General features: G+C 37.1%; 2 protein-coding genes across 4 annotated transcripts in view; both read left to right on the plus strand.

Moving 5' to 3' along the window:
* Positions 1-3414: 3414 nt before the first annotated feature.
* Positions 3415-9430, plus strand: LOC112051520 (RNA exonuclease 4). The gene is made up of 3 exons (XM_024090197.2): positions 3415-3670; positions 7675-7878; positions 9086-9430. The coding sequence occupies exons 1-3, from the start codon at positions 3545-3547 to the stop codon at positions 9227-9229; spliced, it is 474 nt and encodes a 157-aa protein (XP_023945965.2). The 5' UTR covers positions 3415-3544; the 3' UTR covers positions 9230-9430.
* Positions 9431-12208: 2778 nt separating this feature from the next.
* Positions 12209-27576, plus strand: part of LOC112051519 (dorsal-ventral patterning tolloid-like protein 1) — a 121037-nt gene continuing 105669 nt past the window's right edge. For 2 of the 3 annotated variants that reach the window (XM_052883939.1, XM_052883940.1), the window contains exon 1: positions 12209-12365. The gene's annotated coding sequence lies outside the window, so the exon portion shown is untranslated. The remainder of the gene's footprint in view (positions 12366-27576) is intronic. The other variant, XM_052883941.1, reaches the window with a different exon arrangement.

Here is a 27576-nt window from a genome sequence, read left to right on the forward strand (position 1 = left end):
AGCAGATAGAAACAAACAACGGGGCTTTTTATTGGTAAAAGAATTTTCAAAATTGGTTCAGTAGTTTCAGAGATTACACCCTACAATACCAAAAACATTACCTCCTTATAATATTTTAGCAAATGACCCGCGAATTTACCCGCTTAGATCCCTTTCCCGTGGGAATATGGAGATAAAGTATAGCATACGACATTTACAAATACGTAGCTTTCTATTTCACCCGCGTAGTTCTCTTTCCCATGAGATTACGGGAATGAAATATAAACTTTGACACTCACAAATAACGTTGCTTTCTAGTATTAAAAGTTACCCCATACAATACCACAAACTTTACTTATATTATTAGTACATAGAAGTATAGATTCACAGAGTCTAATGCTGATTGCTGAGTAGTGCAGTATCTACAAGAAAGCATTATCATACAAGCTTCAGAAGGAGGGAGAGGGGATGTTAGGATGAATTTCATATGAATTTATTTTTGTACACTTATTGATTGCATTAAAAATTTTAAAATAATTATTTAAAAACATGTTACAACCGACATCAAAACATTGTGGTACCCACGAAACTAAAAAGGGAAAATTAACATTACAATATTTTCTATCTATTGATCAATTTGCCGTCGGTGCCAAGTCCGTGTGGTGTTGATTGTCCTGAAAAAAAAGCCCACGAAAAAAAAAGAATGTTGGCTTGGTCCTTCAATATTCTTTATTTTATTTAGTAGCAGACGCCCGCGACTTCATCCGCGTGGAACTAAGTTTTTCACCTGTCCCGCGGGAGCCATAGATTTTTCCGGGATGAAAAGTAGCATGTGTTAGTCCAGAGTAAAATCTATTTTCATTCCAAATTTCAGTCAAATCGCCGCAAAATTGACAAATTGTCATACAAACTTTCATCTCCTATTTTATCCTTTTGGGGGTAGAATTGATCAAAATCTTTTCTTAGGGGATGCCTACGTCATAATATCTACCTGCATGCCAAATTTCATCCCGATCCGTTCAGTGGTTTGGGCTGTGGGTTGATAGATCACTATGTCTGTCAGTCACCTTTGAGTTTTATGTAGGTATTTAGATTGTAAGAGGTAAAGTTTGTGTGGTTGTATCTACAGAACCGATTTTGCACTTTGTTGAACCCCGGCCGAAGGCCGGTGTACAACAAAGTGCGCGGCCGAAGGCCGCACGTTCCGTTTTTTGTGCATCGGTAAAATGCCCAGCCGTAGCCACGATCAGTGGCCATATCACAAATCCCTGGCCGAAGGCCGCGCTTCTTTTTTGTTTGGGTAAAATACCCAGCCGTAGTCACGGTCGAAGGCTGTATCATAAACTCCCGGCCGAAGGCCGCGCGTTCCGTTTTTTGTGTTTGGGTAAAATACCCAGACGTAACCACGGTCGGAGGCCCTACCATAAGCTCCCGGCCGAAGGCCGGTCTGTAATAAAGTGCGCGTTTTTTGTTCTTGGGTAAATTGACCAGGAAAAAAGGAGGACTTTTCATACAAACTTTTTACCCCTATTTCACCGCCTTCAGATTTTATTTTCGTTATAAAAAGTATACTTTATCCTGCTCCGTATTATATTCTCATACCGTGCTAAGTTTCATTTGAATTCATTCAGTAGTTTCAGCGTGATGCCCGGTCAACAAAAAATACGGACAGACAGACAGACAGACAAAAAATCAAAACAAATATTTTGTATCGAATGTATAATGCCCTCTAATAAAATTTTTTAATATATCTTCTATGTACAGAATTTGACAGAAGTATAGATTATCTATTGCGCCAAATTCGTGCTCTTTTTATTTGTTGGCTGGAACTAATTTCATAAAGGCCCAAAATGAATAGATCATTCCTTTTAGGTCAATCTAATAAGTAGTTATTGCTTGAAAAAGTAATAAAACTTGCATACCATTATACGATAAAAAGCAGACAATGTGACTATTTAAACACAAAAAGAATTATCCAATTTGAACCTGAACTTTCAAGTAGTTCCTATGATTAGCTTGGCGCGTTCAACCAAATAAACAAACAAATTGGTCAGTTGAGTATAGAATATGTGCCCCAATATCGATATTACACAGTTTTAGTGGAAAACTCGTTTCTCCAAATAACGCCTGCGAATAAATTTGAGCAATCCGGTTTTTTCAAGATAACTTTTTTTCTATCTGTCCGATCTTAATGAAACAAAGCCTATATGTTGCCCTGAACTTTGCTTAATCTATTTGTAAAAACTGCATTGAAATCCGTTCAGTAGAACCAGAGAATAGCGCAAACATACAGACAGAAGGACAGACAGACAGACAGACAGACAGACAAGAAAATTAAAAAAAAATTTTTTGTATTCTATTGCTCTTTTCTAATCGCCCTAACTTGATTTTAGTTAAATTTGGGCAAAGTACAGACACTCGATTTCTACTCTTTTATTATAGTATAGATAGAAGATAGATAGAAGATAGATAGATAGATAGATATAGATAGATATAGATAGAAGATAGATATGCTGTCGCGACACTTTGTAGAAAATGATGTTCGGCAAAGTTGTAGTACATTATTTTATTCTAACATCAATAGTTTTCCCAGCGCACGCCATGTAACAAACCCTTATACCTTGGGTTACATTATTCTAGTTTCAGGAAGGATCCCTAATTTTTTTGCAAATATAATATGATTGACATATTTTTCCGATCCCACTTAAGCGGGATAAGGGTAAGGAGATGATGATGAATATAGCCTATAGCCTTCCTTTTTCAAATCGGACCAGTAGTTCCTGAGATTAGCGCGTTCAATCAAACAAACAAACTCCAGCTTTATAATATTAGTATAGATTTTCACTAGAAATGTGTCAACCCTAATCACATCTCTCATCGACATCACGTCGACGGTTATTGTTTTCTTGGAGCAATGTTTAGGGATTTCCCCGGGTAGTAGAAATATAGATACATTTATACCACGTACCTATATCTACTTTATGAATATTTGAAAAAGGATAATATAATTGAAAAATCCCCGACTCAAAGACAATATCCTTCGGGGCTGCCATTATATGAACCAAAGTTTTACATTCGCCCGCCAAATTAAAAAAAAAAATCGTTTAAACAAATTAACAAGATATGCATTTCGATAATTTGTTTTAATTGTTTTTTGTTTGTTTTTACATAACTTACTACCATAGAGTAACCACGGTATAGAAAGAATTTACTCTCTTTAAGTATTTCTTTGTCTTTCTTTCTCTCTTCGAATTTTCTTATCTTTCTTTTGTGACAATATCATCAAGTTATTTTATCGAAAAATATTCTATGTTAGGCATGTAATCTTTGAAGGGTAAAAAGACAGACAAATTCATAGATACACACCATAAAATATACATATTGTCTATGGTTGGTACTTTTTGTAAAGATCTTTCGTTACGTTTATCCTACAGATATAATATGTATAGCACATTGGGGTATATAAAGGAAGTGAATTTGCAATATTGCGTCATTCAGAAAAGAACAAGGAGCTTTTAATGAGCAATTTTTAACAAATAAAATAAGTGCACTTAAAAGAATAAAAATGGTGAAGTACGCAATCGACTGTGAAATGGTAGGGAGTGGAAACCGTAGTATCCTGGCGAGGGTCTCTATAGTTAACGAGAATGGAACTGTCGTTATAGACGAGTATGTGAAGCCAACATCACAGGTGAGCCTTGCCGTACATATTATTTTATTTATTTATTTATTTATAATAACTTTATTGCACAAAAAAGAAAATAACAAAAGAACACATAAATTTTTAGGCAAAAGGCGACCTTATCACTCTATATACAACGTGTCCCAAAATTCAACGATAAGCGGGCGCCAAAAGATTGACCTGCTCATGAGCACTTAAGGAAAAATAATAAAAAAAATATACCTAAATTTTTTTTTTAGTTACAAAATAAATTTTAAAATTCTTTGAAAATTTACACCTTGTATGATATTTTGAACTACCGCAGCTACAATTTCTTAAATATGCTTAAGATTTTTTTTGTATCGGAACCTAAGTAGTACTACTATTCACCACAACTCTTAAAAACACCACAATGCCCGCAGTTTTTACACAAAAAAATATCAAAATATTTTTTTTCCCTCAAATTTTTAAAGATTTTTACTTTCAGTCTACTTTGACTCATGGTCTTGCAAAAAAAAGTATGAACACCGCTATGGCAAGTTATTTTCAAAGTTGACGCAACTAATCAAGATTTCAAAATAGTATAATACCCTAGGATAACTAGTCGCAAAAAAAAAATATGCGTACCATTTGTAAACAAGAACTAAATTTCTAAAATGTTTTTGCTCCTAGAAATCACTTTTACTTTATGCACAAAATGATGTGAGTCATACGTTGCAATTTCCTAGAATTTTAATGGAACGAACGATAACATTTAAAAATAAGAGAGAGAGAGAGAGAAAGATAGCGATAAGTATACGTTAGAGAGGGATAGACAGATGTTCTTTGTTGAATGACAATGATGCAGGTAAAGAAAATCCTGTTCCCAGCAAGTCAGTACGCTCTGCTCCTTTGTTTACTGCGCAACTTTCCGTATTCAATTGACGTGGCTCTCGTACTAACGACTTTTGGCTTTGCATTTTGGACTGGACTTAAGTGATCTGCAAACTGAACTGACCTGGCATTATTTTGGACTGTGCCTGTGTTTTGTGAATTGGACTTTTGGTGTATTTTGGACTGTTTAGCGTTATCATGCCGCAACCATACACGCCGATGGAATACGCTAACATGCATCTCATTTATGGAGAATGTCGGTGCAATGCTAACGCTGCTAGCAGATTGTATCGAGAAAGGTACCCAAACGCTCAAAGATATCCAGATTATCGGGTATTTATGAATGTGCATCAAGCGTTTTCGGAGGGTCGTTTGCCGTCAGCTAGAAGAAACGCTGGAAGACCTAGATCGGAATGCGATGAAGAAGTTCTCAATGAAATAAACATTGATTCAACTACCTCAGTGCGTGCCATAGAAGCAGCTACGGGAATCCCAAAAAGTTCAGCACATCGAATACTAAAACGTCATCGGCTACACCCATATCATTACAGACGTGTACAAACGTTACTATCACGGGACTATCCACTGCGGATCGCATTTTGCCGAGTGATGCTTCAAAAGCATCGGGAAGATCCTCAGTTCTTGGATAAAGTACTATGGTCGGATGAAACAACCTGCAAGAAAGATGGCTATTTAAATCTTCACAACCTACACAGCTGGAGCAATGAGAATCCGCACCTGATGAGAGAAGACAAATCCCAATATCAATTTAAGGTCAACTTATGGACGGGCATTTTAAATGGAAAAGTGATTGGGCCTTTTGAATTACAAGGAAACTTAGATGGGGACAGTTATTTGAACTTTTTACAAAATGATTTGCAAGAATTACTAGAAGACGTCCCCCTAAGCGACCTTCAAAATATGTGGTATCAAAATGATGGTTGCCCAGCTCACTACGCTCGTCCTGTGAGACAATACCTAGACCACGAGTATCCGGGGCGTTGGATCGGGCGACTTGGTCCTATCCTATGGCCACCCCGATCACCCGACCTAAACCCCCTGGATTTCTTTTATTGGGGTTGTCTCAAAGACAGGATCTACGCAAAACCGATTACGACATTGGACGAGCTTCGGCAAAAAATCACTCAGGCTGCGGCACATATCAATGCTAGAAGATATGCGCGAAAAATAAAACGGTCGTTTTTAAGGCGATGTCGTGCCTGTATTAATGCCGGTGGAAAACAATTCGAACATTTACTTTAATGTTGTGTAATTAAAATAACAAACACATTTTTGGAACATAGTAAAATTTATTACTAACAACAAGAACAATTAAGAAATTTGGTTCTTGTTTACAAATGGTACGCATATTTTTTTTTGTGACTAGTTATCCTAGGGTATTATACTATTTTGAAATCTTGATTAGTTGCGTCAACTTTGAAAATAACTTGCCATAGCGGTGTTCATACTTTTTTTTGCAAGACCGTGAGTCAAAGTAGACTGAAAGTAAAAATCTTTAAAAATTTGAGGGAAAAAAAATATTTTGATTTTTTTTTGTGTAAAAACTGCGGGCATTGTGGTGTTTTTAAGAGTTGTGGTGAATAGTAGTACTACTTAGGTTCCGATACAAAAAAAATCTTAAGCATATTTAAGAAATTGTAGCTGCGGTAGTTCAAAATATCATACAAGGTGTAAATTTTCAAAGAATTTTAAAATTTATTTTGTAACTAAAAAAAAAATTTAGGTATATTTTTTTTATTATTTTTCCTTAAGTGCTCATGAGCAGGTCAATCTTTTGGCGCCCGCTTATCGTTGAATTTTGGGACACGTTGTATATATCAGTGATCTCTTCCAGGCAACCTAAACATAAATAATCTAAATATCCTGTGAGATGGGATGTTGCAATACAATAAATTATAAGTAATATTCACTAAATAATAATAACTAATATAATAAATAAATAAAAACACTATAATCAAATATTTCCATATTATAAAAATATATACTTTGTACAATTGTACACAATTATGATAAAAACAGCAAAACATGAAATATACATAACATAGATATATACACCTACATCTACATAGATATATACATACAATATACATACATACAAACTACATACATGCAAACATTCATACATACATACATATAATAAACACATATATTACAATGATAGATAGTGTTTCCTTACACGATTTTTAAAAATAGTCAGGGATTTTGACCGTCTAATATGATCTGGGAGTGCATACCAAAGTGTAGCTGGAGCCTAATCTTATCTAAAATGTTTTGTCTACAAGATCGCAGTGTGTTCCTAGAAGTGGGAGGGCCCAGGAAGTTGAAACGCTTTTTTAAGTAGGATGATGTCCAGTAATGAAAAAGGATAGCGTAAAGAAGAGAAAGAATATGTAGATTATATTATGTACACATTAAGTACAATCTTCGCTACATATTACATACCTATTATGTATAATCTATTAACTATACTTAGTATAATACTTATATTGACTGCAATGACTAAAATCTCACCCATTGGTAAGTGATGATGCAATCTAAAATGGAAGCGGGGTAACTTGATAAAGGTATTACAAAATAAAACCCTTGTATTTGAATAATTATGAACCTGAATAATCGCTCATGTTTTCTGATGATTTCAGCAAGCCGAAGTAATGGATTTTGTCTTTAAAATCTGTAGTTTTTGTTCCCACCGGCTAAAAACGAAAATTAAATGTGAAAAATCATGTGACTCACATTTTAGAACAAAAATCCTATAAATGCAAGCAAGAAGCGCAAATAAATACCTATATCTACCTATACTAATATAAAGATGAAGAGTTTGTTTGATTGTACGCGCTAATCTCGGGAACTACTGGTCCGATTTGAAAAATTCTTTCAGTGTTAGATAGCCCATTTATCATTATATATTATCCCCATATTCCTACGGGAACGGGAACCACGCGGGTGAAACCACGCGGCGTCAGCTAGTTTTTTATAAAACCAAAATTTACAAAAGATTTTTATTTTTAATTATTTTTGTCTATTTTTGCCAAATTTATAAAATACTATATTTTCTTTCAGTATATTAAGTAAGGCTTAATCTGAAAAATACTATATTTTTCTATACATATATGTATGTATACATTTTGGCATCCATATAGGTGACTGACTACAGAACCTGCGTCAGCGGCATCAAAAGGCAACGTTTGGCGAATGGAAGCGACTTCTCGAAGGTCCAGAAAATGGTGCAACAAATGATCAATGGTGCCATCTTGGTCGGGCATTCTCTGAGTAATGACCTTGCGGTCTTGGGCTTATCTCATCCGGAGCACAATCGGCGAGACTTAGCAACCTACGGGCCCTTGGTGAGTTGAGAAATTTTCATTAACAACCCATATTCGGCTCACTGTTGAGCACGAGTCTCCTCTCATAATGAGAGTGGTAGTCCACCACAGTGGCCCAATGCGGATGTGCAGACTTCACACACGTAGAGAATTCGAAAATTCACAGGTATGCAGGTTTGATCACGATGTTTATCCTTCACCGTTTGAGAAAGAAAAGTGATATTTTATTTCTTATAGTACACCTAACTGAAAAGTTGGAGGTGCACGCTCCGGACCGGATTCGAACCTACGCCCTCTGAATCTAAGGCAGAGTTCATATCCAGTGGGCTATCACATCTCGTTTACATAATATTATTTAGTATTTCAGCTGTAAATTTTTTTGTGACGGCCTCGGTGGCGCAATGGTGTGCGCGATGGATTTACAAAACGGAGGTCCTGGGTTCGATCCCCAGCTGGGCTGTTTGAGGTTTTCTTAATTGGTCCAGGTCTGACTGGTGGGAGGCTTTGGCCGTGGCTAGTTACCACCCTACCGACAAAGACGTACCGCCAAGCGATTTAGCGTTTCGGTACGATGTCGTGTAGAAATCAAAAGGGGTGTGGATTTTAATCCTCCTAACAAGTAAGCCCGCTTCCATCTTAGATTGCATCATCACTTACCATCAGGTGAGATTGTAATCAAGGGCTAACTTAAAAAAAAAAAAATAGAAGTGAGACAGCCTCCATTCAGCTGAAGCATTAATATTAATTTAGTTAAGTTAAATGTTTTCTTTTGTTTTTTTGTAAATAAAGAGAAAAGATTTGATTGATTTCATTGAATAGCCTTCGAAAGTACTGAACCGATTTGGAGAAAAACTTTCACTGTTTGGAAGCTAAGCTATCCCCGAGCGTCCCCTAATCCTACGTTTATGGAAACTACATGGGTGAAACCGCGAGTTTCTGCTAGTTGGTGTATAAAGATATTCGTGTGGGATAAAATATATTACTCGGTGAAGATGTAGCTTTCTATAGGTAGAAGAATTTTCAAAATAAGTTCAATAGATCCCAGAGATTACTTTACCTTTATATATTAGTATAGATTTATTAAACAATCTACAGACAGACGAAAGTTAAAGGAAAAAGTTTGATTTTTTTTTTGTATCACTGTAAATAATTATAAGCACAGTTACTTTGAAATCACAGGCACATTTGTTTTATGTTATGTTATTTTGTTTAAATTGATTTCTTTCAGAAGAGGAATAACCAACCAGTAGCTCTACAAACCTTGGCTATGGAGTATCTAGGAAGGTTCATACAAGAAGGCGAACATGATTCTGTGCAAGATGCGAAAGCCTGTATGGAAATTTATAAAAAATTCGCTAACCAGTGGGGATAGACCCTACTAATACAGGTACAGTCAACAACAATGTACCTCAATTTATAATATTTCGTACATTTCTTAATAATAATATGGTCATACCTATACATATTTGAAAATAAAATAGGTATGTTATTTCTGTCATTATCATTCTTAATTGATTTCTCTGTAAAAGTACAATTATAACAATCTAATAAAAGTTCAATAGTTTCATGTAAATGTGTGTTTTATTTCTACTTAGATACTTATACTAGCCGACGTCATTTAGGTAGTTCCCGTAAAAAGACAGCAATTGACGGTCAATTATTCTCACGTTTCTGCAGCGCAAATGGCGGTGAAGACGTTTCATAAGTCGAGCCGTCATGCACGCAGCGACCAATACACAGTCAGTTATATTCGTGCTGAAGAAACATGAGAATAATTGATCGTCAATGGCGATACGGGGATATAAAATGTAGCCACAACATTCACAAATGACATGGCTTGCTGGTGGAGTAAGGGTTTTCAAAATCGGTTCAGTACACTATTATACCGCAAACTTACCACCTAGTTACAATATTAGTTTAGATATGATAGATGTATGTAACTACCTAGCTAACAGGCTAATTCACTATCTTTGCTCATCATAGTAGGAGAGTCCGGGATGCTAAATTTGCAGTTACTAAAGCGTCATGGGAACCGATTACATTTGGTATAGATTAAATTAAAAAGGAAGAATGAATGGTTATTTACTTTATTCGCTTTTAGCGGCGGAAAAAAAAATACAGACTTAAAAGCGTTTTTTATTACTTTAGCTTACTGAAATTGTCAGAAAATTTTAGCGATAAATTAGGAGGTTATTTCCTTCAAAATAACTAAAAAAATTAATCGCGCTCGTAACTTGAGAACTTAAATATAACTGTTTTATTTTGTAATATTGAAACCCTCCCATTCCATTACATTACGCTCAAATCGAAATCTCATTCAATCTCGAAATCAGATTTTCGAAATGCGCTGTTTTTAGTTATCAACTCATCTAACTTATCTTAATCCTGACGTGCTGGTTTATCATGAACCTTGATAGTTAAACCCTTTACGAGTATCTAGATCTAGAAATTTTCTAATAGAGGACCAAATTCAAAATTCGTTTATTTAAATTAGGCTTGGTTTGGTGAGATCCGTTATAGCCCAGTGGATAAGACTTCTGCCTCCGATTTCGGAGGGTGTGGGTTCGAATCCGGTCCGGGGCATGCACCTCCAACTTTTCAGTTGTGTGCATTTGAAGAAATGAAATATCACGTGTCTCAATCGGTGAAGGAAAACATCGTGAGGAAACCTGCATACCAGAGAATTTCTTAATTCTCTGCGTGTGTGAAGTCTGCCAACCCGCATTGGGCCAGCGTGGTGGACTATTGGCCTAACCCCTCTCATTCTGAGAGGAGACTCGAGCTCAGCAGTGAGCCGTATATGGGTTGATAAGTAGGCTTGGTTTACAAGCACTTTTGAAACGTCAGGTTTTATCATATCACTTCAGGAATATTACATCGTCGCTATGTCCACTCCATTGATCGGTTTGAAGGCGTGCTATGCCAAACTCGGTTCAAAGTTTTATTTTGTTTGTTGGGCTTAGGAACGATGTTATTTTTCGATGTTTAGAGTAATGCGTCTTTGAAGTTGGTTCAACTTTTTTTGTTATAATGATCTGGAACATATTTAAATTTGCTTAGGTACAGAAAGTAGATATCTACTAGAATATATTTTCGAGAATGAATATGATTGCGCGTATAAATCATTGACCTCTTATAATAAAAGGGCTCACAATCATGTAGAAAATTTCCCTTAAAAACTGGCCAACTTTGCTTTGACAGTTTAGAATTATTGGTAAAGAAAATAATACCTAAAGGCCTTTAAATATAATCTAATATTCAATAAAATCCCAAATTCAGAGCAAATTCAACCTTAAGTATTGAGTTTAAGGTTGAACTTGCAAATGGGACTTCTTGAATTGAGTGCCAATAAGTTGTGTTTGACACTCATTGAGTGGGGACATTTTTGGTCGCTGATTGTGCATCCACTTTTTAATAGGAGATCGATGGTATCAATATATTGTTTTATTTCTATAGCATAAATAATATTACTCGTAGTCTTAAAATTTAATTAAATTAGTCTTAAAAAATTAGTTTATGAATACACGATGCAACTGAAACTTTGGGCCTTGGCTGCTGCCTGCTGTGCCGAGCGCCTTTCATAAGAGTCCTACTCCGCGACTGCGATTTCAGTTTAAAATAAATTTACCAGAAAATTATACTTTAATTTAACTGGTATGTCATTTTATATTAGGTATCGGAAAAAGGTCGCAACTCATTGAAATTCCGGCCATGTTTCACATATTTGCTGCAGTATTTTATATCTGATCAGTGTGAGCGAGGTTGAGAACGTGATGCCAAAAACCGAGGATCCTTTATATTGGCTTACCTATTTATTGTTTTTAGGGTTCCATAGTCCACAAGGAACCTTTATAGTTTCACCGTGTCCGTCTTTCACTAGAAGATAGAGAAGGTAGAAGATAGAGGCGAGCAAAATACAGGTTAGGTACTTTTTATCCCGAAAAATACATGGTTCCCGCGGGATTCGTGAATAACTGATATTTAATGCGTACAATGTAGCGAGCATCCGCTAGTCAGTAATAAACGTATATAGCTATACAATATAATATTTTTTTTTGGAAATATAATGTAAAATTTACTATTCCATTCTTGTTCTCCTTATAAATAACTTTCCTAAACGACAGTTATCTTGAGATATCAAAAAGAGCTGAATCCAATTTGTAACTGTTATAGCCTACATCCCGCATCCTTTAACAAACGACGCCCTTAAACGATTCACGAGATACTACCCTAATAAATACCACATGAAGTTCTCACGTTCGTTGGAATGCCTCGCATCATGCCGCGTACATACAGCGGGCACTAATCTCATTTTCTTGCACCGATAAACTTCCAGAGCAAAACAAATCGGGGGTAGTTATACGCATGCGCCGACCGCCGCACGCAAGCGCTAGTCGGTGCCACGGCAGTCGCGCGCTGGCCTTTGCCGCGTACGGACTTATCGTTTCGTTTTCCCGCGCCAACATCACGCGATAAATGGCGCCCAAACAGGGACCTCGTTATCGCGGGTAAGTCTCTAAATTGCATATTATAATGTTGTGATTAAAATCATATACAACTTATCTCAAGATATCTGAGATTTTGGTCCACGCAGCATCCGTGTCCGAGGGCGTGGTGATCGTAGGGCGGAGGCGTATCGAGCTGATAAGAAAACGTCCACTGTCAACAAACCCTGTCATTATATAAACTATTTAACTGAAAAGTGGAGAGTCATCCTAAAGTGCTTATTGATTTTCATCTCCGCAGATTCTGTTTAAGACAGGGTTATATATTACGTTTTCGTTCTATAAGACGTGCATACAGAACTGGCATGGCAACATTCGAAACGTGAGCTCCGCTAATATCATTTTCCAATTGGTCCTGCAAGCGTATTATCTTGTTTCGTAATTCGCCATTCCCCTAGCTTCGCGCAGAGTTATTTTTATCCTTCTGCATTTTTTATTCTTGTAACTATACATTTTTATGTTTGCTACGGTTTTTAACATAAAGTTATTTAAAATAAAACGATGGTGCGTCAACAGTTTATCATTACTAAGTAGTGGGTATTATATTATCTTATCTAAATTATGATTTAGTAATTATAGAGCTTTTAAGTAAGGCAAACAAATATTATTAATGAGTTGAGTTAGTAATCATATCTGGTTAGAAGCTATACCTACTTCAGTTTGTGTTAATAGTAGATATAATTCCGAGATTGGCTAGAGTACATGAAGCTCTCTCTCTCTCTCTCTCAAGTCAACTCATTTGCCATAATCACATCATGTTTTTGTAAAATATCTTAATCTCACTGGCTAAGAATTTAATCCAATAAATACACTTCGTATTTTTAAACATATTCCTAATTTCAGCTAATAACCTCCATCACGACATAAGCTGTCTACGAAATAATGTTAGCTGTCACCTGTCAATTCATTCAATTTTTGACAATCCATTACAGGATAGCCTCCTGCTTTCCTGTAGGAAGATAACTTCTATAGGGAAGGGGGTCTGATCATGTCATCATCACATCAGCCGATGGACGTCCACTGCAGGACATAGGCCTTTTGTAGGGACTTCCAAACATCACGATACTGAGCCACCTGCATCCAGCGAATCCCTGCGACTCGCTTGATGTCGTCAGTCCACCTGGTGGGGGGTCGACCAACACTGCGCTTACTAGTGTGGGGTCGCCATTCCAGCACTTTGGAACCCCAACGTCCATCGGCTCTTTAAACTATGTACTACTGATCATGTAATGGGTCTAAATAATAATAGGATAGGTATGTAGCTTAGACTCATCACGTTACACCAATGCACAAGTGCGGGTAATCTCTGGATCTTCAGAATCGATTTTGATAATTCTTCTACCACTAAAAAGCCACGTTATTTGTTAGTGTCATAGGTTATAGTTAATCCCCGTATTCTCACCGGAACGGGAACTACGCGGGTGAAAACGCGGGGCGTCGGCTAGTTATCATAACTTAACCCTTTTGTTACAAATTGCTGAGCGTAACGCCAGACTCGCATAATCAAGTTTAGCATCAAGTCTGCAGGACGGTTGGGAAAATGAGGGTGAAAATGACCTTTTTGACGATCTCCATGGCGCAGTGGTATGCGCGGTAGAGGTCCTGGGTTCGATTCCTGGCTGGGCCAATTAAGGTTTTCTTAATTGGTCCATGTCTGGCTGGTGGGAGGCTTCGGCCGTGGCTAATTACCACCCTACCGGCAAAAGCATACCGCTAAGCAATTTAGCATTTCGAAAGGGGTGTAGACTTTCATCCTCCTCCTAACAAGTTAGCCCGCTTCCATCTTAGATTGCATCATATCTTACCATCAGGTAAGATTGTACCCCTATAGTTAAGGGATAACTTGTAAAGAATAAAAAATAAAAAACCGGCAAGTCTGCTGGACGGTTAGGGTTAGGTATGAGCAATGAAAAAAAAAACGATTATGGTTATAGGTAAGGCTTGAAAGTTTTTTAATCCCTACATAATTTTAGTTTTTTAATCTAATCGTCCTGAAGATTTGACAGTTAACTTGATGGTGAGTGGTTGGCCTAGAAGATTTGATTACCCGTTCCATATTTTTATTATTCCCATAGGAACACAAGTAGTACCTAACTACATAAACGGTCAAATGACATTGGTATTCCTTAACCGTAAAACGTTTTACGTAAAGCCGTTACTATCGGCGAATATTGTCTGCAATAAAATAATGCTAAAGTTGCTTTTACATGCTTTTTTATTTATTTTTTATATACATATTTATAAATAAATATAAAAAAACATACATACAGTCGAACGTAGAACCTCCTCCTTTTTGGAAGTCGGTTAAAAATAGCCTTTATTCTAGTGGATACCTTAAAAAAGAAATAATTTGACTTTTAGGAATGAATTAAATAAATGGTTGCTCGAACAAAGTTTTTATTAATTAAATGATTTTATCAATTTCATGAAATAATGACATTATGACATAAGCAATTTAATCTATTCATTCTCATCATCAATTTATTTTTCATTTTCATATATCATTTTAAAGTTTTGTTCTGTAAATAGTAAAATTTTATTTATGGTTTGCTAGTTAGATAATAAAAATTGTAATAAATATTTATGTTAAATTTAGGTTGAAATTTTTGTTGTTTTTCCACATCAAATATATGTTATTAGGATAAATTATTGAAATTAATATTTTAATTGTAAAAACTTTGCATACTGTAATCAGTGGAATGTATAGGTGACTCAATAACTTTAAGACCAAAACATGTATCACATTCTAGCAAATAAATGATTTGATTTGATTGTACAAGTAGCCTCTACGGCGTAGGTCTTTACCAAATCTTTCCGTAGTTTTCTATTTCGGGCTGCATCCAGACCATTCTCCTCGTTTGTGGGAAGATGTCTCTGTTGTTTTTCTTTTGTGTTGTAATTATTGACCATGAATTGTTCAGTGTGGTCATGGCGAACATGTCGGCCAGGGGAGGTGAGTGTTTATGCATTCTAAAGGGATCCCTTAGACCTACAACCAAGGTCACAAGTTCCTAATTTTCACTAAGGTATCACACGATCTTACGTCGTCGATAACAATATCTCAAATACTAACAAAACGTCTTGATTTCTCGTACACTACTTCATGCTTAATGCTCTTCAAACTTGATTCAAGCTTCCATTTTCGAGTCTCCGTCAAGTCAAGAGTTAACAGGTACATTCTAAGAGAGTATTCCACGGAAGGGTGCACTATTCATCATCATCACTATTTAGACGACGATGGTCTAACTTTTTTTTATTCTCTCAGGATGGAGGGCGGGAATCTCTGAGTCTCTGCTGGTTACCTGCTTGAGGTGTTTCCTCTACTACAAAATAATGGTATAGTGTCGCTTCTATCCGTTACGTCATAAACGTTCTTTTCGACGTTTCCTTTTTCTTTTTTAGGGTCGAAAAACAACCCCGTATAGGTACAATGCTCGGCACTGATACTCAGCTCCTCTGAGCTTTGACGGCCTCCGTGACGCAATGGTATGCGTGGTGGATTTACAAGACGGAGGTCCTGGGTTCGATCCCCAGCTGGGCCGATTAAGGTTTTCTTAATTGGTCCAGGTCTGGCTGGTGGGAGGCTTTGGCCGTGGCTAGTTACCACCCTACCGACAAAGACGTACCGCCAAGCGATTTAGCGTTCCGGTACGATGTCATGTAGAAACTGGGGTGTGAACTTTCATCCTCCTCCTATCATGTTAGCCCGCTTCTATCTTAGATTGCATCGTCACTTACCATCAGGTGAGATTGTAATCAAGGGCTAACTTGTAGAGAATAAAAAAAAGCTATGCTCTACGTGCCGTAGGAACGTTCTGTAAGTAACACTTTACAAGATGTAAGGTTAATTGGAGCTGCGTGCCCAAAACGCCGTCAAGCTCTTGTTCTCTCAGGGTAAAGAACAGGGACCTTCGCGTTTATTAACCTAGATTGGTACACTCGCATGCACTACTCAGTAGCCATACTAGGTTCAGTACAAAATTCAGTAGTGTTGCCAGCTTTCGATTTCAGATTTCCGGACAGAAATTTGTATGATAAAAAGATTTTGATGCATTAGCAATTACAAAATTTTCAATGAAATTTTACTTTTGCAGTGTGTCCTCAAAATTTTCAGTTTAGAATTGCATCATGTCAAGGGTCGTTTGCTGTCAGGGTCCTTCAGTTCTTTAAGATATCATGTATTAGTCTTGTCCTGTAATCTTGTTTAAGGACCTCTATGATATCCTGATTTATCTGTTGCAATTTATTTGTCGCATTTGGATTTGTAAGTGTCATGTTAAACGGGATGATTAATCGTATTAAGCGTTAGGAAATGTATGTCTGAAGTTGTAGTGACTGGCTTAAAATGGCGTATTATGCGAGAAATCGTTTTAGGCGTGATCGTCTTATGCGGGTACTCTACTGTTCTCGGAGTTGTGTTTAAGCTACCTCTCTCTCTCTCTCTCTCTCTATCTGTTACATTTTATCCTATGTTACTTCATAATTTTTATTTCTACTTATCTATATTCATTTGCTAAGTTATTTTTTAATATTCCAATTTCGTGTTTTATGAAAAATGTTCACCATAAATCTTAAACCTATTAAGATTAAGATAATTATTAAACGAAAGATAAGTAGAAGTAAATAGCAACATATCAGTTCAGGAACTCAGCGCCGGACCGAGGTAAATTTTAGAATGGAGCGAGATCCAATTATGGCGCCTTTCCTGATTGCTCCTAACATTATATACTAGGGATGTTTAAAAAGTTCGTAGCCTAACGTATATCGGAATGTCATTTAATTTTTAACCGACTTCAAAAAAAGGAGGAAGTTTCTCAATTCGACCGTTTGATTTCGATTCGATTCAAGCCATTTAAATCATAAAGATTTTAACTGGATTTTCAGACACTTCTTTCAGATACGGCTTTAATTAACACAGCACTAACTTGGTACCGCCTTCAAACTGATCAGAAGATAGCACATACGATGTTATGTTTCGCTTTTAATTTAATGAAAACTTTTTTATGATATAGTAGTATATTATAAAGTGCGCGGCCGAAGGCCGCGCGTTTTTTGCGCCTGGGTAAAATGCCCAGCCATAGTCGCAGTCAGAAGCCCTATTACAAACCGCCGGCCGAAGGCCGGTTCACAATAAAGTTCGATTTTTGAGCTTGGGTAAAATGCCCAGCCATAGCCACGGTCGAAAGCCCTATTACAAACCCCCGGCCGAAGGCCGGTGTATAATAAAGTTTTTTGCTATATATCCGATCTTAATGAAACAAAGCCTATATGTTGCCCTGGACTATGCTTAATCTATTTGTGAAATCCGCATCAAAATCCGTCCAGTAGAACCAGAGAATAGTGCGAACATACAGACAGAAGGACAGATAGACAGACAGACAGACAGACAGACAGACAAGAAAATTAAAAAAAATGTTTTCGTATTCAATTGCTCATTTCTAATTGCCCTAACTTGATTTTAGTTAAATTTGGGCAAAGTACAGACACTCGATTTCTACTCTTTTATTATAGTATAGATAGATAGATAGATAGATAGATAGATTGACTTTTAGAAAGATAGCTGACACTATTGGCATCTCAACAGAAGGCAAACATCACATAATCGCCTTGGCTTCTTTGAGTTGAACAAATACGCGATCGACTAACGAATTTTCGCAACTGCTTGGAGTTGTTTGAGGCAGATACTTTTTTGTATGATTTGTGACCATGGTTAAAACCTGAGTATATTACTTTAACTCCAGAAACAAAAGTACAGTCTAAAAAGTGGACACGACCACGAACAAAGTTCCAAAAAGGCAGAAGCGGTTTTGCGTGTTGCAAAAGTAATGGCCTTAGTTTTTTGAGATTCGCGGGATGTAATTACGGTGGATTACTAAAAAAAGGCGTAAATATAAACTCTGCTTAATAGTAAAATCTGCTGCGATGTTTCAGAGGACAAATTAAAGAAAAATGGCCATGATCATTGAGAAGAAAAGTTTTGTTTCATCAGGATAATTTGCGAGTTTCTGCTATGCTTTTAACAAACGTGTGAAACGTTTGTTAAAAGCATAGCAAAAATTCATCAGTATAATTTAGAATTCTTACCTTACCACCATATTCATATGATCTAGTCTCGTCTCCATCAGACTTTTATCTATTTCCGAAGCTAGAAAAAGCACTTATCGAGTTAAAAAATTTTATGAAAGTGGTCTATGCATTTTCTAAGAGTTTAAAGAAAAAAAATAGCTGGTATAGAAATGTTTCCAGGCCAACAAAATAAGTGTATTGAGCTCTAAATAAAGTTGAAAAATAAATTAACTAAAAAATTATAGCTTTGTAGTTTCCTGGTTTATTTAGGCTATGAACTTATGGAACGCGAAGATTTTGACCATACTCAGGCCAATTGAAAATCAGGCACAATACCGTCTCTCGATCACGTAGTGCCCGGGTGCAATCATCACCCTAGCGCCCCCTAGTACCTATAGAACCCGCGCGGCGAGTGGCGCTTGGGCGCCCCTGAGATCGCGACACCCGGGTGTAACGCACCCCATGCACTACAGGTAAAGACTCTAGCTCACGTAGCGCCCGGGTGCAATCATCACCGTAGCGCCCCCTAGTACCTATATAACCCGCGCGGCGAGTGGCGCTTGGGCGCCCTTGAGATCGCGACACCCGGGTGTAACGCAACCCCTGCACTATAAGTAAAGACTCTCTAGCTCACGCAGCGCCCGGGTGCAATCATCACCCTAGCGCCCTCTATTATCTGTATATACCCGGGTTAAAATCAACGCACTCCCTGCACCATATGTAAAGAAAGACGCCTCTATTAGAAGTAAATTCGCGCACGTCGCGTTCATCTCTTCGCTTTAAATATAGACGATCGAAAAGAAATAAATTTCTTTTCGATCTTGTCTTTACCATTTCGGCGCCCCCTAGGATTTGGCGCCTGGAGCGACCGCTCCGTTCGCCGTATGGACGGTCCGGCCCTGCAGGAACTCTTCCATTTAAATGCTAATGCTGTCGCCTGACCCGATTACTGCTTGTATATCTACTAAGCGACCGCTTATCTGGCCCAAGCACAAACCTAGGGTCTAGGGATGGTTATAACTTATCGATGTTGAGCGTACAATATCGATGTTTCACCAAGTCAACTGAAACGTGTGCAGTGCACTTTTCTGAGGTGTCAATGAAGTATTCACTTTATTAATCAGTTCAATATTTAATTTAATTCAAATAATTTTCATTTGTTAATCGCGAGCGGTTATAGTCTAATATCTGATGATGAAAGGATGTTAAAAAGTCATAGATCATCTATGACTTTTTAACATCCTAATTTTGATACATAACACTTTTCATCCCTTAAATAGATGGGTGAAGGTCGTTTCTAATTGTTAAGATCCGTATTAGACCTTCACCTAACTGTTTAATGGATGAAAAGTGTTTTATATCAAACTAAGTACGTTAAAAATATATGACGATTAGGTTTTCTCAAAAACTCCTGGCCCAATCATTAATGATAGTTAATAATGGTTAATAATAGTTTGGCCAAGACATTTTTAGACAACCTAGTAGTAATATATTTTTTAACGTACTAAATTTAATTGTATGTCATGTTTCATGTTTCTATTTATGACGGTGTATACATCAATGTAAAAACTATCAGGGTTCTAGCGCGGATATTTGAAAAATCATTTCATGAAATTATGCTTGCAATGAATCATAATAAAATAGCTAGAATTTGGCTAATGAAAGTAGAGATTCAAATCACCCGCCTAATTTTAAAAATCATTTAAAGAAATTAAAAAAAAACATGCGTTTTCATAATTTGTTTTAATTATTTTTCTGTTTATGAGTACATTACTACTTATACTATAAGTATTAAACTCAGTTATTCCAATATTTGCACTATAATTTCGAGAATTCACTTCGATTTTTTTTTAAATTTGAAGGACGTTCAACGTTTAAATTAAATCTCAAATCAAAAACTATAAAGTCCTAAACCATGTAAACCATCCATTGTTATGGACGAATAACCAATATCGTGTATAGAGTAAAGGGTTTGTAGGGAAACTCTTCTTACTCGTATTTAAAAAGCGTATCGATTAGGCTTACTAACTCAAAAGAACACTCGAATCTCTTGTGAGGCACTCCATCGTGCGCGGTGGCTGTGCTAACTACAAAGGCACTTCATCTCTTTGTAGTGGACTTTAAAATGAGTTTCACACAGAGTGTGCGTTATATATGGATTTTTTATACCAAACTAACTAATGTAACTAATACAAGCATACGCCTGTGACATCGCCTCCGTAGAAACCTATTAAAAAGCGAAATGTCCCACCATATGACCACCATGCATTGTTTTGTTGTATTTCCTACGCAGCATTTTCGATGAAAACTTTTAGTCAATTTCCCAATTTTCAACCAATTTATTCAAAACCTTGATATACCTACCTACCTAATCTATACTAATATAATAAAGCTGAAGAGTTTGTTTGTATGTTTGTTTGTTTCGTCCGATTTGAAAAATTCTATCAGTGTTAGATAGCCCATTTATCGAGGAAGGCTATAGGCTATATATTATTCATGTATTCCTACGGGGACGGGAACCACGCGGGTGAAACCGCGCAGCGTCAGCTAGTATAATATAACATTCCACATGAATCACTTGACCACTTAGACCACTTTAATCCGTCCCTATCGCAAAATCCGTTTTTAGTGGATACCTACTAACTATAAACTACCTCCCTGCCAAATTTCAGCTTTGTACATAAAGCGGTTATCGAGATTTCGTGATGAATGACCTTTTTCATCATTTATATAATAAGATTATGGGCCTAGTTACGAGTTACTTAGCTTCGTGGCAACCAACTACATACATCGTTTTCATAATCCACGGTTACTCGTGTTTTAACAAGCCTACCACAAACCACGAGTGCATTTTATGTAGGGATTAATTGTTCCGTGATCTGTATAAAGTTAATGCAAACAAAAAACGCGATCTCGTCAATATTTGACGTGTGTATTGGATCATTGGCGGGCGGCAGTGTACGCCGAGCTTTATTTATGCAATTTCGAATTATGTGAACGAACTCGGTAAAGTTCAAACTATCTACTTACTATACTGTTACTATTTAAAAAAATACTAAAGAAATGCAATTGTGAATATATCTCGTGAGCATTACTTGACACTTGAGAACTTGACACCTGGCTACTAAATACAAACACAGTCCAAACATCATTCGAGCCAGGTGCCAATCTAATCTGCACGAGATGTAAACTATATTAATTTTGAGTAATAAATGTTGCCATGCTAATAATTTTACAAATACCGAAGGATATAATTAACTTCCGGTGCAGGTTTTAGTAAGATAGCCAAGCATTTACTGAACGAAGTGAACAAAGAACAAGGAATGTAATAAACGGAATTTCAAATGCCAGGAGGCGTCCCTATAATTAAATACCTTGATGAAGTTTCGGGAATAACTTACTAACCCAGTTTACAGATAAATCTTATTATTTTTTGTTATTCAGATTACACTTTGAGTTTGCATTTTGTGCAAAATAAGGTTTATTAATATACTAGCAGACGCCCCACGGTTTCACCCGCGTAGTTCCCGTTCCCGTGAGAATATGGGGATAAAATATAATACATATGGCAAAGATGGCAATCATAAATAACGTGACTTTGTATTGGTAAAAGTATTTTTAAAATCGGTTCAGTAGATCCAGAGATTGCCTACAACAAATTTTATCTTGTTATAATATTAGTGTAACTAAATTATATACCTATGAGTAACAATTTAGGGATTTATTTAAATACTAATTGTAAAAAAAAAACTAATTATAAACTAAAATTGTAATATTTGAAGAAAACTTTGAACACCTTTGGGAACTGTATTCATAAATATAGGTATAATAGAAACAAACACAAAATTGCGCATGTGTGCGCTCAGTGGAGTAGCTAAATTCGGCCTACTTTATTCAGTAATTTTGTTGACACGTAACATATGCAATATATGAAAACACCGGCGAAGACAAAATCTCCGATTTCTGAAGTGGGTTTTAAAAACCCACGATCTCGGGATCACACTCACACCAAAACACCTTTCCAGAATTGTCCTCTAAGCCGAGGTCCGAGTTTCAGAGGAGACGGCCTTGGAGAGTCATTCCGTCCACATCTTCTGCTTCTGCTTTTGGGCCCCTTCAAGCGATGCTTTTGCGCTCGTCCAAAATCACTGAGGTCCCAATAAGGAGCCTACGACACTTACACAATCAGAAAGAAAAATGTATGAAAAAATGGTCGATCTACTTTATTTAGTGAATAAGGATACTAGTTCTCAAAACTCCTTAGTCGGTAAAAATACAAAGAGTATGTCACATTCTAGCCCGGAGTGCTCCGGCCGCGGACGGTTATTATGCAGACAATGGCAGTGCACAGTTGCTGCATTGCAATTGAAAATTCATGCAATATGCACCAAAGAGATAGCGGCTGTGTTATTATAAATACATTCGAAGGAGGTCGCTATGTAGCGATATTAACCGAGTTTAAAGCAGGACGTTCTATGTTTTACTGAATGCTTGCTTTATTTAATACTAGCAGACGGCTTACTACATCTAGAGATTACCCCCTACAACTCCACAAACTTTACGTGTTTAAAATCGGAGGTATCTACGGTAAGACCATAGAAACCCCGCGGTTCTAACGGCATTGTTTCCGATCACGTGGGGATAAAGTAGAGGTTATTTATTGAGAATATAGATTATTAATTTATTATTAGTGTTATTATTTTAAGAAATCGGTGTAGTCGTTTAAGCGTCATCGAATAAAACCACTTACTGTACATTCCAAATCCGAATTCCAGAAACGTAAACAAAAAACCCCGTATACTAACTTTAAATTTGAAAACGATCATTGTTGCATATAATAATCACTCATACAGGTTCAGGTCAGGACAGGTCTTATTTCTTAAACTGAAACATTTGAAGTTTTTATTATACACAAAAGTAACTCAAAATTAGTAATTTAAAGTAATATTTTATCGAAATACTAAAACATGCTGTAAATGAAGGCAAAGACGAATAACTAATACCATTTTGTGAGAGTCCAAACGTTATGAAAGTTCGTAGCGAAATTCGTAGCGTCGTAGCTATGAGCTACGCTACGCAGGCAGTCGCACAATGCAATGAACTGGCAAATTTCGATTGCCTCCAGTCAAGTTTTGGTTGAGTTAACACGCCAGTGAACAAAAAAAGGGCGCCGGATTTAGCTCATTATTTGTTTATATTCTTTCTAACGTAGCATTTATTTCTTATTAGGTATATAATATGGCCTCTGATCATGGCTACGGCTGGGCATTTTACCGAAGCACAAAAAACGGAACGCGCGGCCTTCGACCGCGTACCGTATTGTAGTCCGGCCTTCGGCCGGGAGTTCGTGATACAGCCTTCGACCGTAACTACGGCTGGGCATTTTACCCAAACACAAAAAACGGAACGCGCTGCCTTTGGCCGGGAGTTTATGATACAGCCTTCGACCGTGACTACGGCTGGGTATTTTACCCAAGCAAAAAAAAAGCGCGGCCTTCGACCGGGGGTCTGTAATATGGCCTCTGATCGTGACTACGGCTGGGCATTTTACCGAAGCACAAAAAACGGAAGGCGCGGCCTTCGGCCGCGTACCGTATTGTAGCACGGCCTTCGGCCGGGAGTTTGTGATACAGCCTTCGACCATAACTACGGCTGGGCATTTTACCCAAACACAAAAAAGGGAACGCGCGGCCTTCGGCCGAGAGTTTATGATACAGCCTTCGACCGTGACTACGGCTGGGTATTTTACCCAAGCAAAAAAAAAGCGCGGCTTTCGACCGGGGGTTTGTAATATGGCCTCTGATCGTAGCTACGGCTGGGCATTTTACCGATGCACAAAAAACAGAACGTGTTTTAAAACGCACCGTATTGTAACCCGGCCTTCGGCCGGGAGTTTGTGATAGACCCTTCGACCGTGACTACGGCTGGACATTTTACCCAAACACAAAAAATGGAACGCGCGGTTTTCGGCCGCGCACTGTTTTGTGGCCCGGCCTTCGGCCGGGAATTTGTGATACAGCCTCCGGCCGTGCCTACGGCTGGGCATTTTACCCAAGCACAAAAAACGGAACGCGCGGTTTTCGGCCGCGCACTGTTTTGTGGCCCGGCCTTCGGCCGGGAATTTGTGATACAGCCTCCGGCCGTGCCTACGGCTGGGCATTTTACCCAAGCACAAAAAACGGAACGCGCGGGCATTTTACGCAGACACAATTAATTGCTCGCCGGCCATCGGCCGGGGGTTGGATAGGGCTTCCGACGATGGCTACGACTGGGCATTTTACCCAAGCACAAAAAAACGTGCACTTTATTGTACACTGGCTTTAGGCCGGGGGTTGTGATTTTGTAATTTTTATATATAAAACATACGAAAATATGAATAGAAGGGGCGACGGGGCCGAAAATGTACATCGATTTTCACGCGGACGAAGTCGCGGGCATCTGCTAGTTAGGTATATACATATGAATAACTCTAAGTTCAATTATTATTTTTAAGTTGTTAATATTTTTTTACATCATACTGAATATTTGCCAATATTCCCGTACTCCAAATTTTCAAAATTAGTTAGTTACTCACTCTTTCATAGATTATTAGTATAGACTGCTTCGTTGGCCCATTTTTGGATTACGGGGTCCTGGGTTCGAATTCAGGGTCGGGCTACGAGACGAGTGTTTCTTTCTTATAACCAATTTTGAGGTAAAATTCCGGCCTCAGCCCGGAGTTGGGAAGTTTTTTATTCCCTACAAGTTAGCCCTTGACTACAATCTCACCTGATGGTAAGTGATGATGCAATCTAAGATGGAAGCGGGCTAACTTGTTACAAGTACGATGAACATCCACACACCTTTCGTTTCTATTCTGACATCGTACCGGAACGCTATATCGCTAAGCGGTACGTTTCTGCCGGTCTAAAATGAAAATGAAATGAAATGAACTTTATTTGCCTTAATACACTTAATAAATATATACAAGATGGACATACAAAATATAAAGTCACAGTGTATTGCCATATAAATGGCGCGCAAATTTTACAATTTATATGATTGTTTGAGTATATATTACTTACCCACAATCATACAATTGTTTTAATTTAGTGATACAATTTAAATTTGAAATAAGCATATAATTATAGATTAAAAGAAAGTCAAGCATTAGTCGTAATATTAGAATGTCAGACAATGATTATAATTTATTAGCAAGAAATTCATGTACTGAATAAAATGTTTTACTGCACAGCCAGCGGAAGAGATTGGTTTTAAAATTGCGAGTAGTTTGGTTTTTTAAACCTTCATCTAATTTGTTATATATTTTAACGCACATGGCATGAGGTGATTTTAATGACTGTTTTAATTTATATTGCGTTTGACATAACCGAACCTTATTTTTTTTCCGTGGATTTTCATTTATTTTGAAATATTCTAAGTGCCGATGTACGAAAACTGACGCTTCATAAATATATAAACATGGTAGTGTAAGTAGGTTATGGGTCTCAAATATAGGCCTACATGAATCAGTCTGCTCCATAAGAAAAATGCTTCTAATACACTTTTTTTGTGTTACAAACAGTTTGTTTATACTTACAGAGTTTCCCCATATTACGATTCCGTAACGCAGCACAGACATGACATAGCCATGGTAGGCTGTCAGTGCAGCATCAATGGAAACGGTTCGTCTAAGGCGACGTAAGGGGTGTATAAACTTATTAATTTTACCACAAATGTCCTCAATATGATTTTTAAAATCGCAATGCTCGTCAAACTTAATTCCTAAAAAATTTGTACAATAAGCAATGTCAATAATTTCATTATTAAATTCAATGTCAAGTGTCTGATTTTGTCCTCTTTTAGTCTTAAATTGTATACACTTGGTTTTCTTGATATTTACGCTTAGATTATTGTTCTCTAACCAGTTTACAGTTTCCCTCAGTGAAGTGTTTACTTCAGTTTCATGTGTCCGTTTGTCTTCACAAGGTATAATTACTGTGGTGTCATCAGCGAAAAGAATGGAAGGGTGTGATATATTTACAGAAAGGTCATTAATATATAATAGAAACAGTAATGGACCCAATATGCTACCCTGAGGGACACCATAATCATTATTGACATATTGTGATTCGTATAGACATATATTTTCTCCTACTTGCTTTTGTACAATGGTTTTTTGCTTCCTATTACTTAGGTATGACCTGAAAATTGCGAGTAGTTTGGTTTTTTAAACCTTCATCTAATTTGTTATATATTTTAACGCACATGGCATGAGGTGATTTTAATGACTGTTTTAATTTATATTGCGTTTGACATAACCGAACCTTATTTCTTTTCCGTGGATTTTCATTTATTTTGAAATATTCTAAGTGCCGATGTACGAAAACTGACGCTTCATAAATATATAAACATGGTAGTGTAAGTAGGTTATGGGTCTCAAATATAGGCCTACATGAATCAGTCTGCTCCATAAGAAAAATGCTTCTAATACACTTTTTTTGTGTTACAAACAGTTTGTTTATACTTACAGAGTTTCCCCATATTACGATTCCGTAACGCAGCACAGACATGACATAGCCATGGTAGGCTGTCAGTGCAGCATCAATGGAAACGGTTCGTCTAAGGCGACGTAAGGGGTGTATAAACTTATTAATTTTACCACAAATGTCCTCAATATGATTTTTAAAATCGCAATGCTCGTCAAACTTAATTCCTAAAAAATTTGTACAATAAGCAATGTCAATAATTTCATTATTAAATTCAATGTCAAGTGTCTGATTTTGTCCTCTTTTAGTCTTAAATTGTATACACTTGGTTTTCTTGATATTTACGCTTAGATTATTGTTCTCTAACCAGTTTACAGTTTCCCTCAGTGAAGTGTTTACTTCAGTTTCATGTGTCCGTTTGTCTTCACAAGGTATAATTACTGTGGTGTCATCAGCGAAAAGAATGGAAGGGTGTGATATATTTACAGAAAGGTCATTAATATATAATAGAAACAGTAATGGACCCAATATGCTACCCTGAGGGACACCATAATCATTATTGACATATTGTGATTCGTATAGACATATATTTTCTCCTACTTGCTTTTGTACAATGGTTTTTTGCTTCCTATTACTTAGGTATGACCTGAGCCATTCATGCACATTCCCACGTAGTCCAT

Source organism: Bicyclus anynana, chromosome 10 (assembly GCF_947172395.1).
Source record: "Bicyclus anynana chromosome 10, ilBicAnyn1.1, whole genome shotgun sequence".
NCBI lineage: Eukaryota > Metazoa > Arthropoda > Insecta > Lepidoptera > Nymphalidae > Bicyclus > Bicyclus anynana.

Bases quoted from the DNA above. Each gene is read 5' to 3' on its own strand.
- LOC112051520 (XM_024090197.2), top strand. From the start codon at position 3,545: ATGGTGAAGTACGCAATCGACTGTGAAATGGTAGGGAGTGGAAACCGT. The intron at 3,671-7,674 runs GTGAGCCTTGCC...GCATCCATATAG, and splicing joins ATGTGAAGCCAACATCACAG to GTGACTGACTACAGAACCTG. The intron at 7,879-9,085 runs GTGAGTTGAGAA...GATTTCTTTCAG, and splicing joins TAGCAACCTACGGGCCCTTG to AAGAGGAATAACCAACCAGT.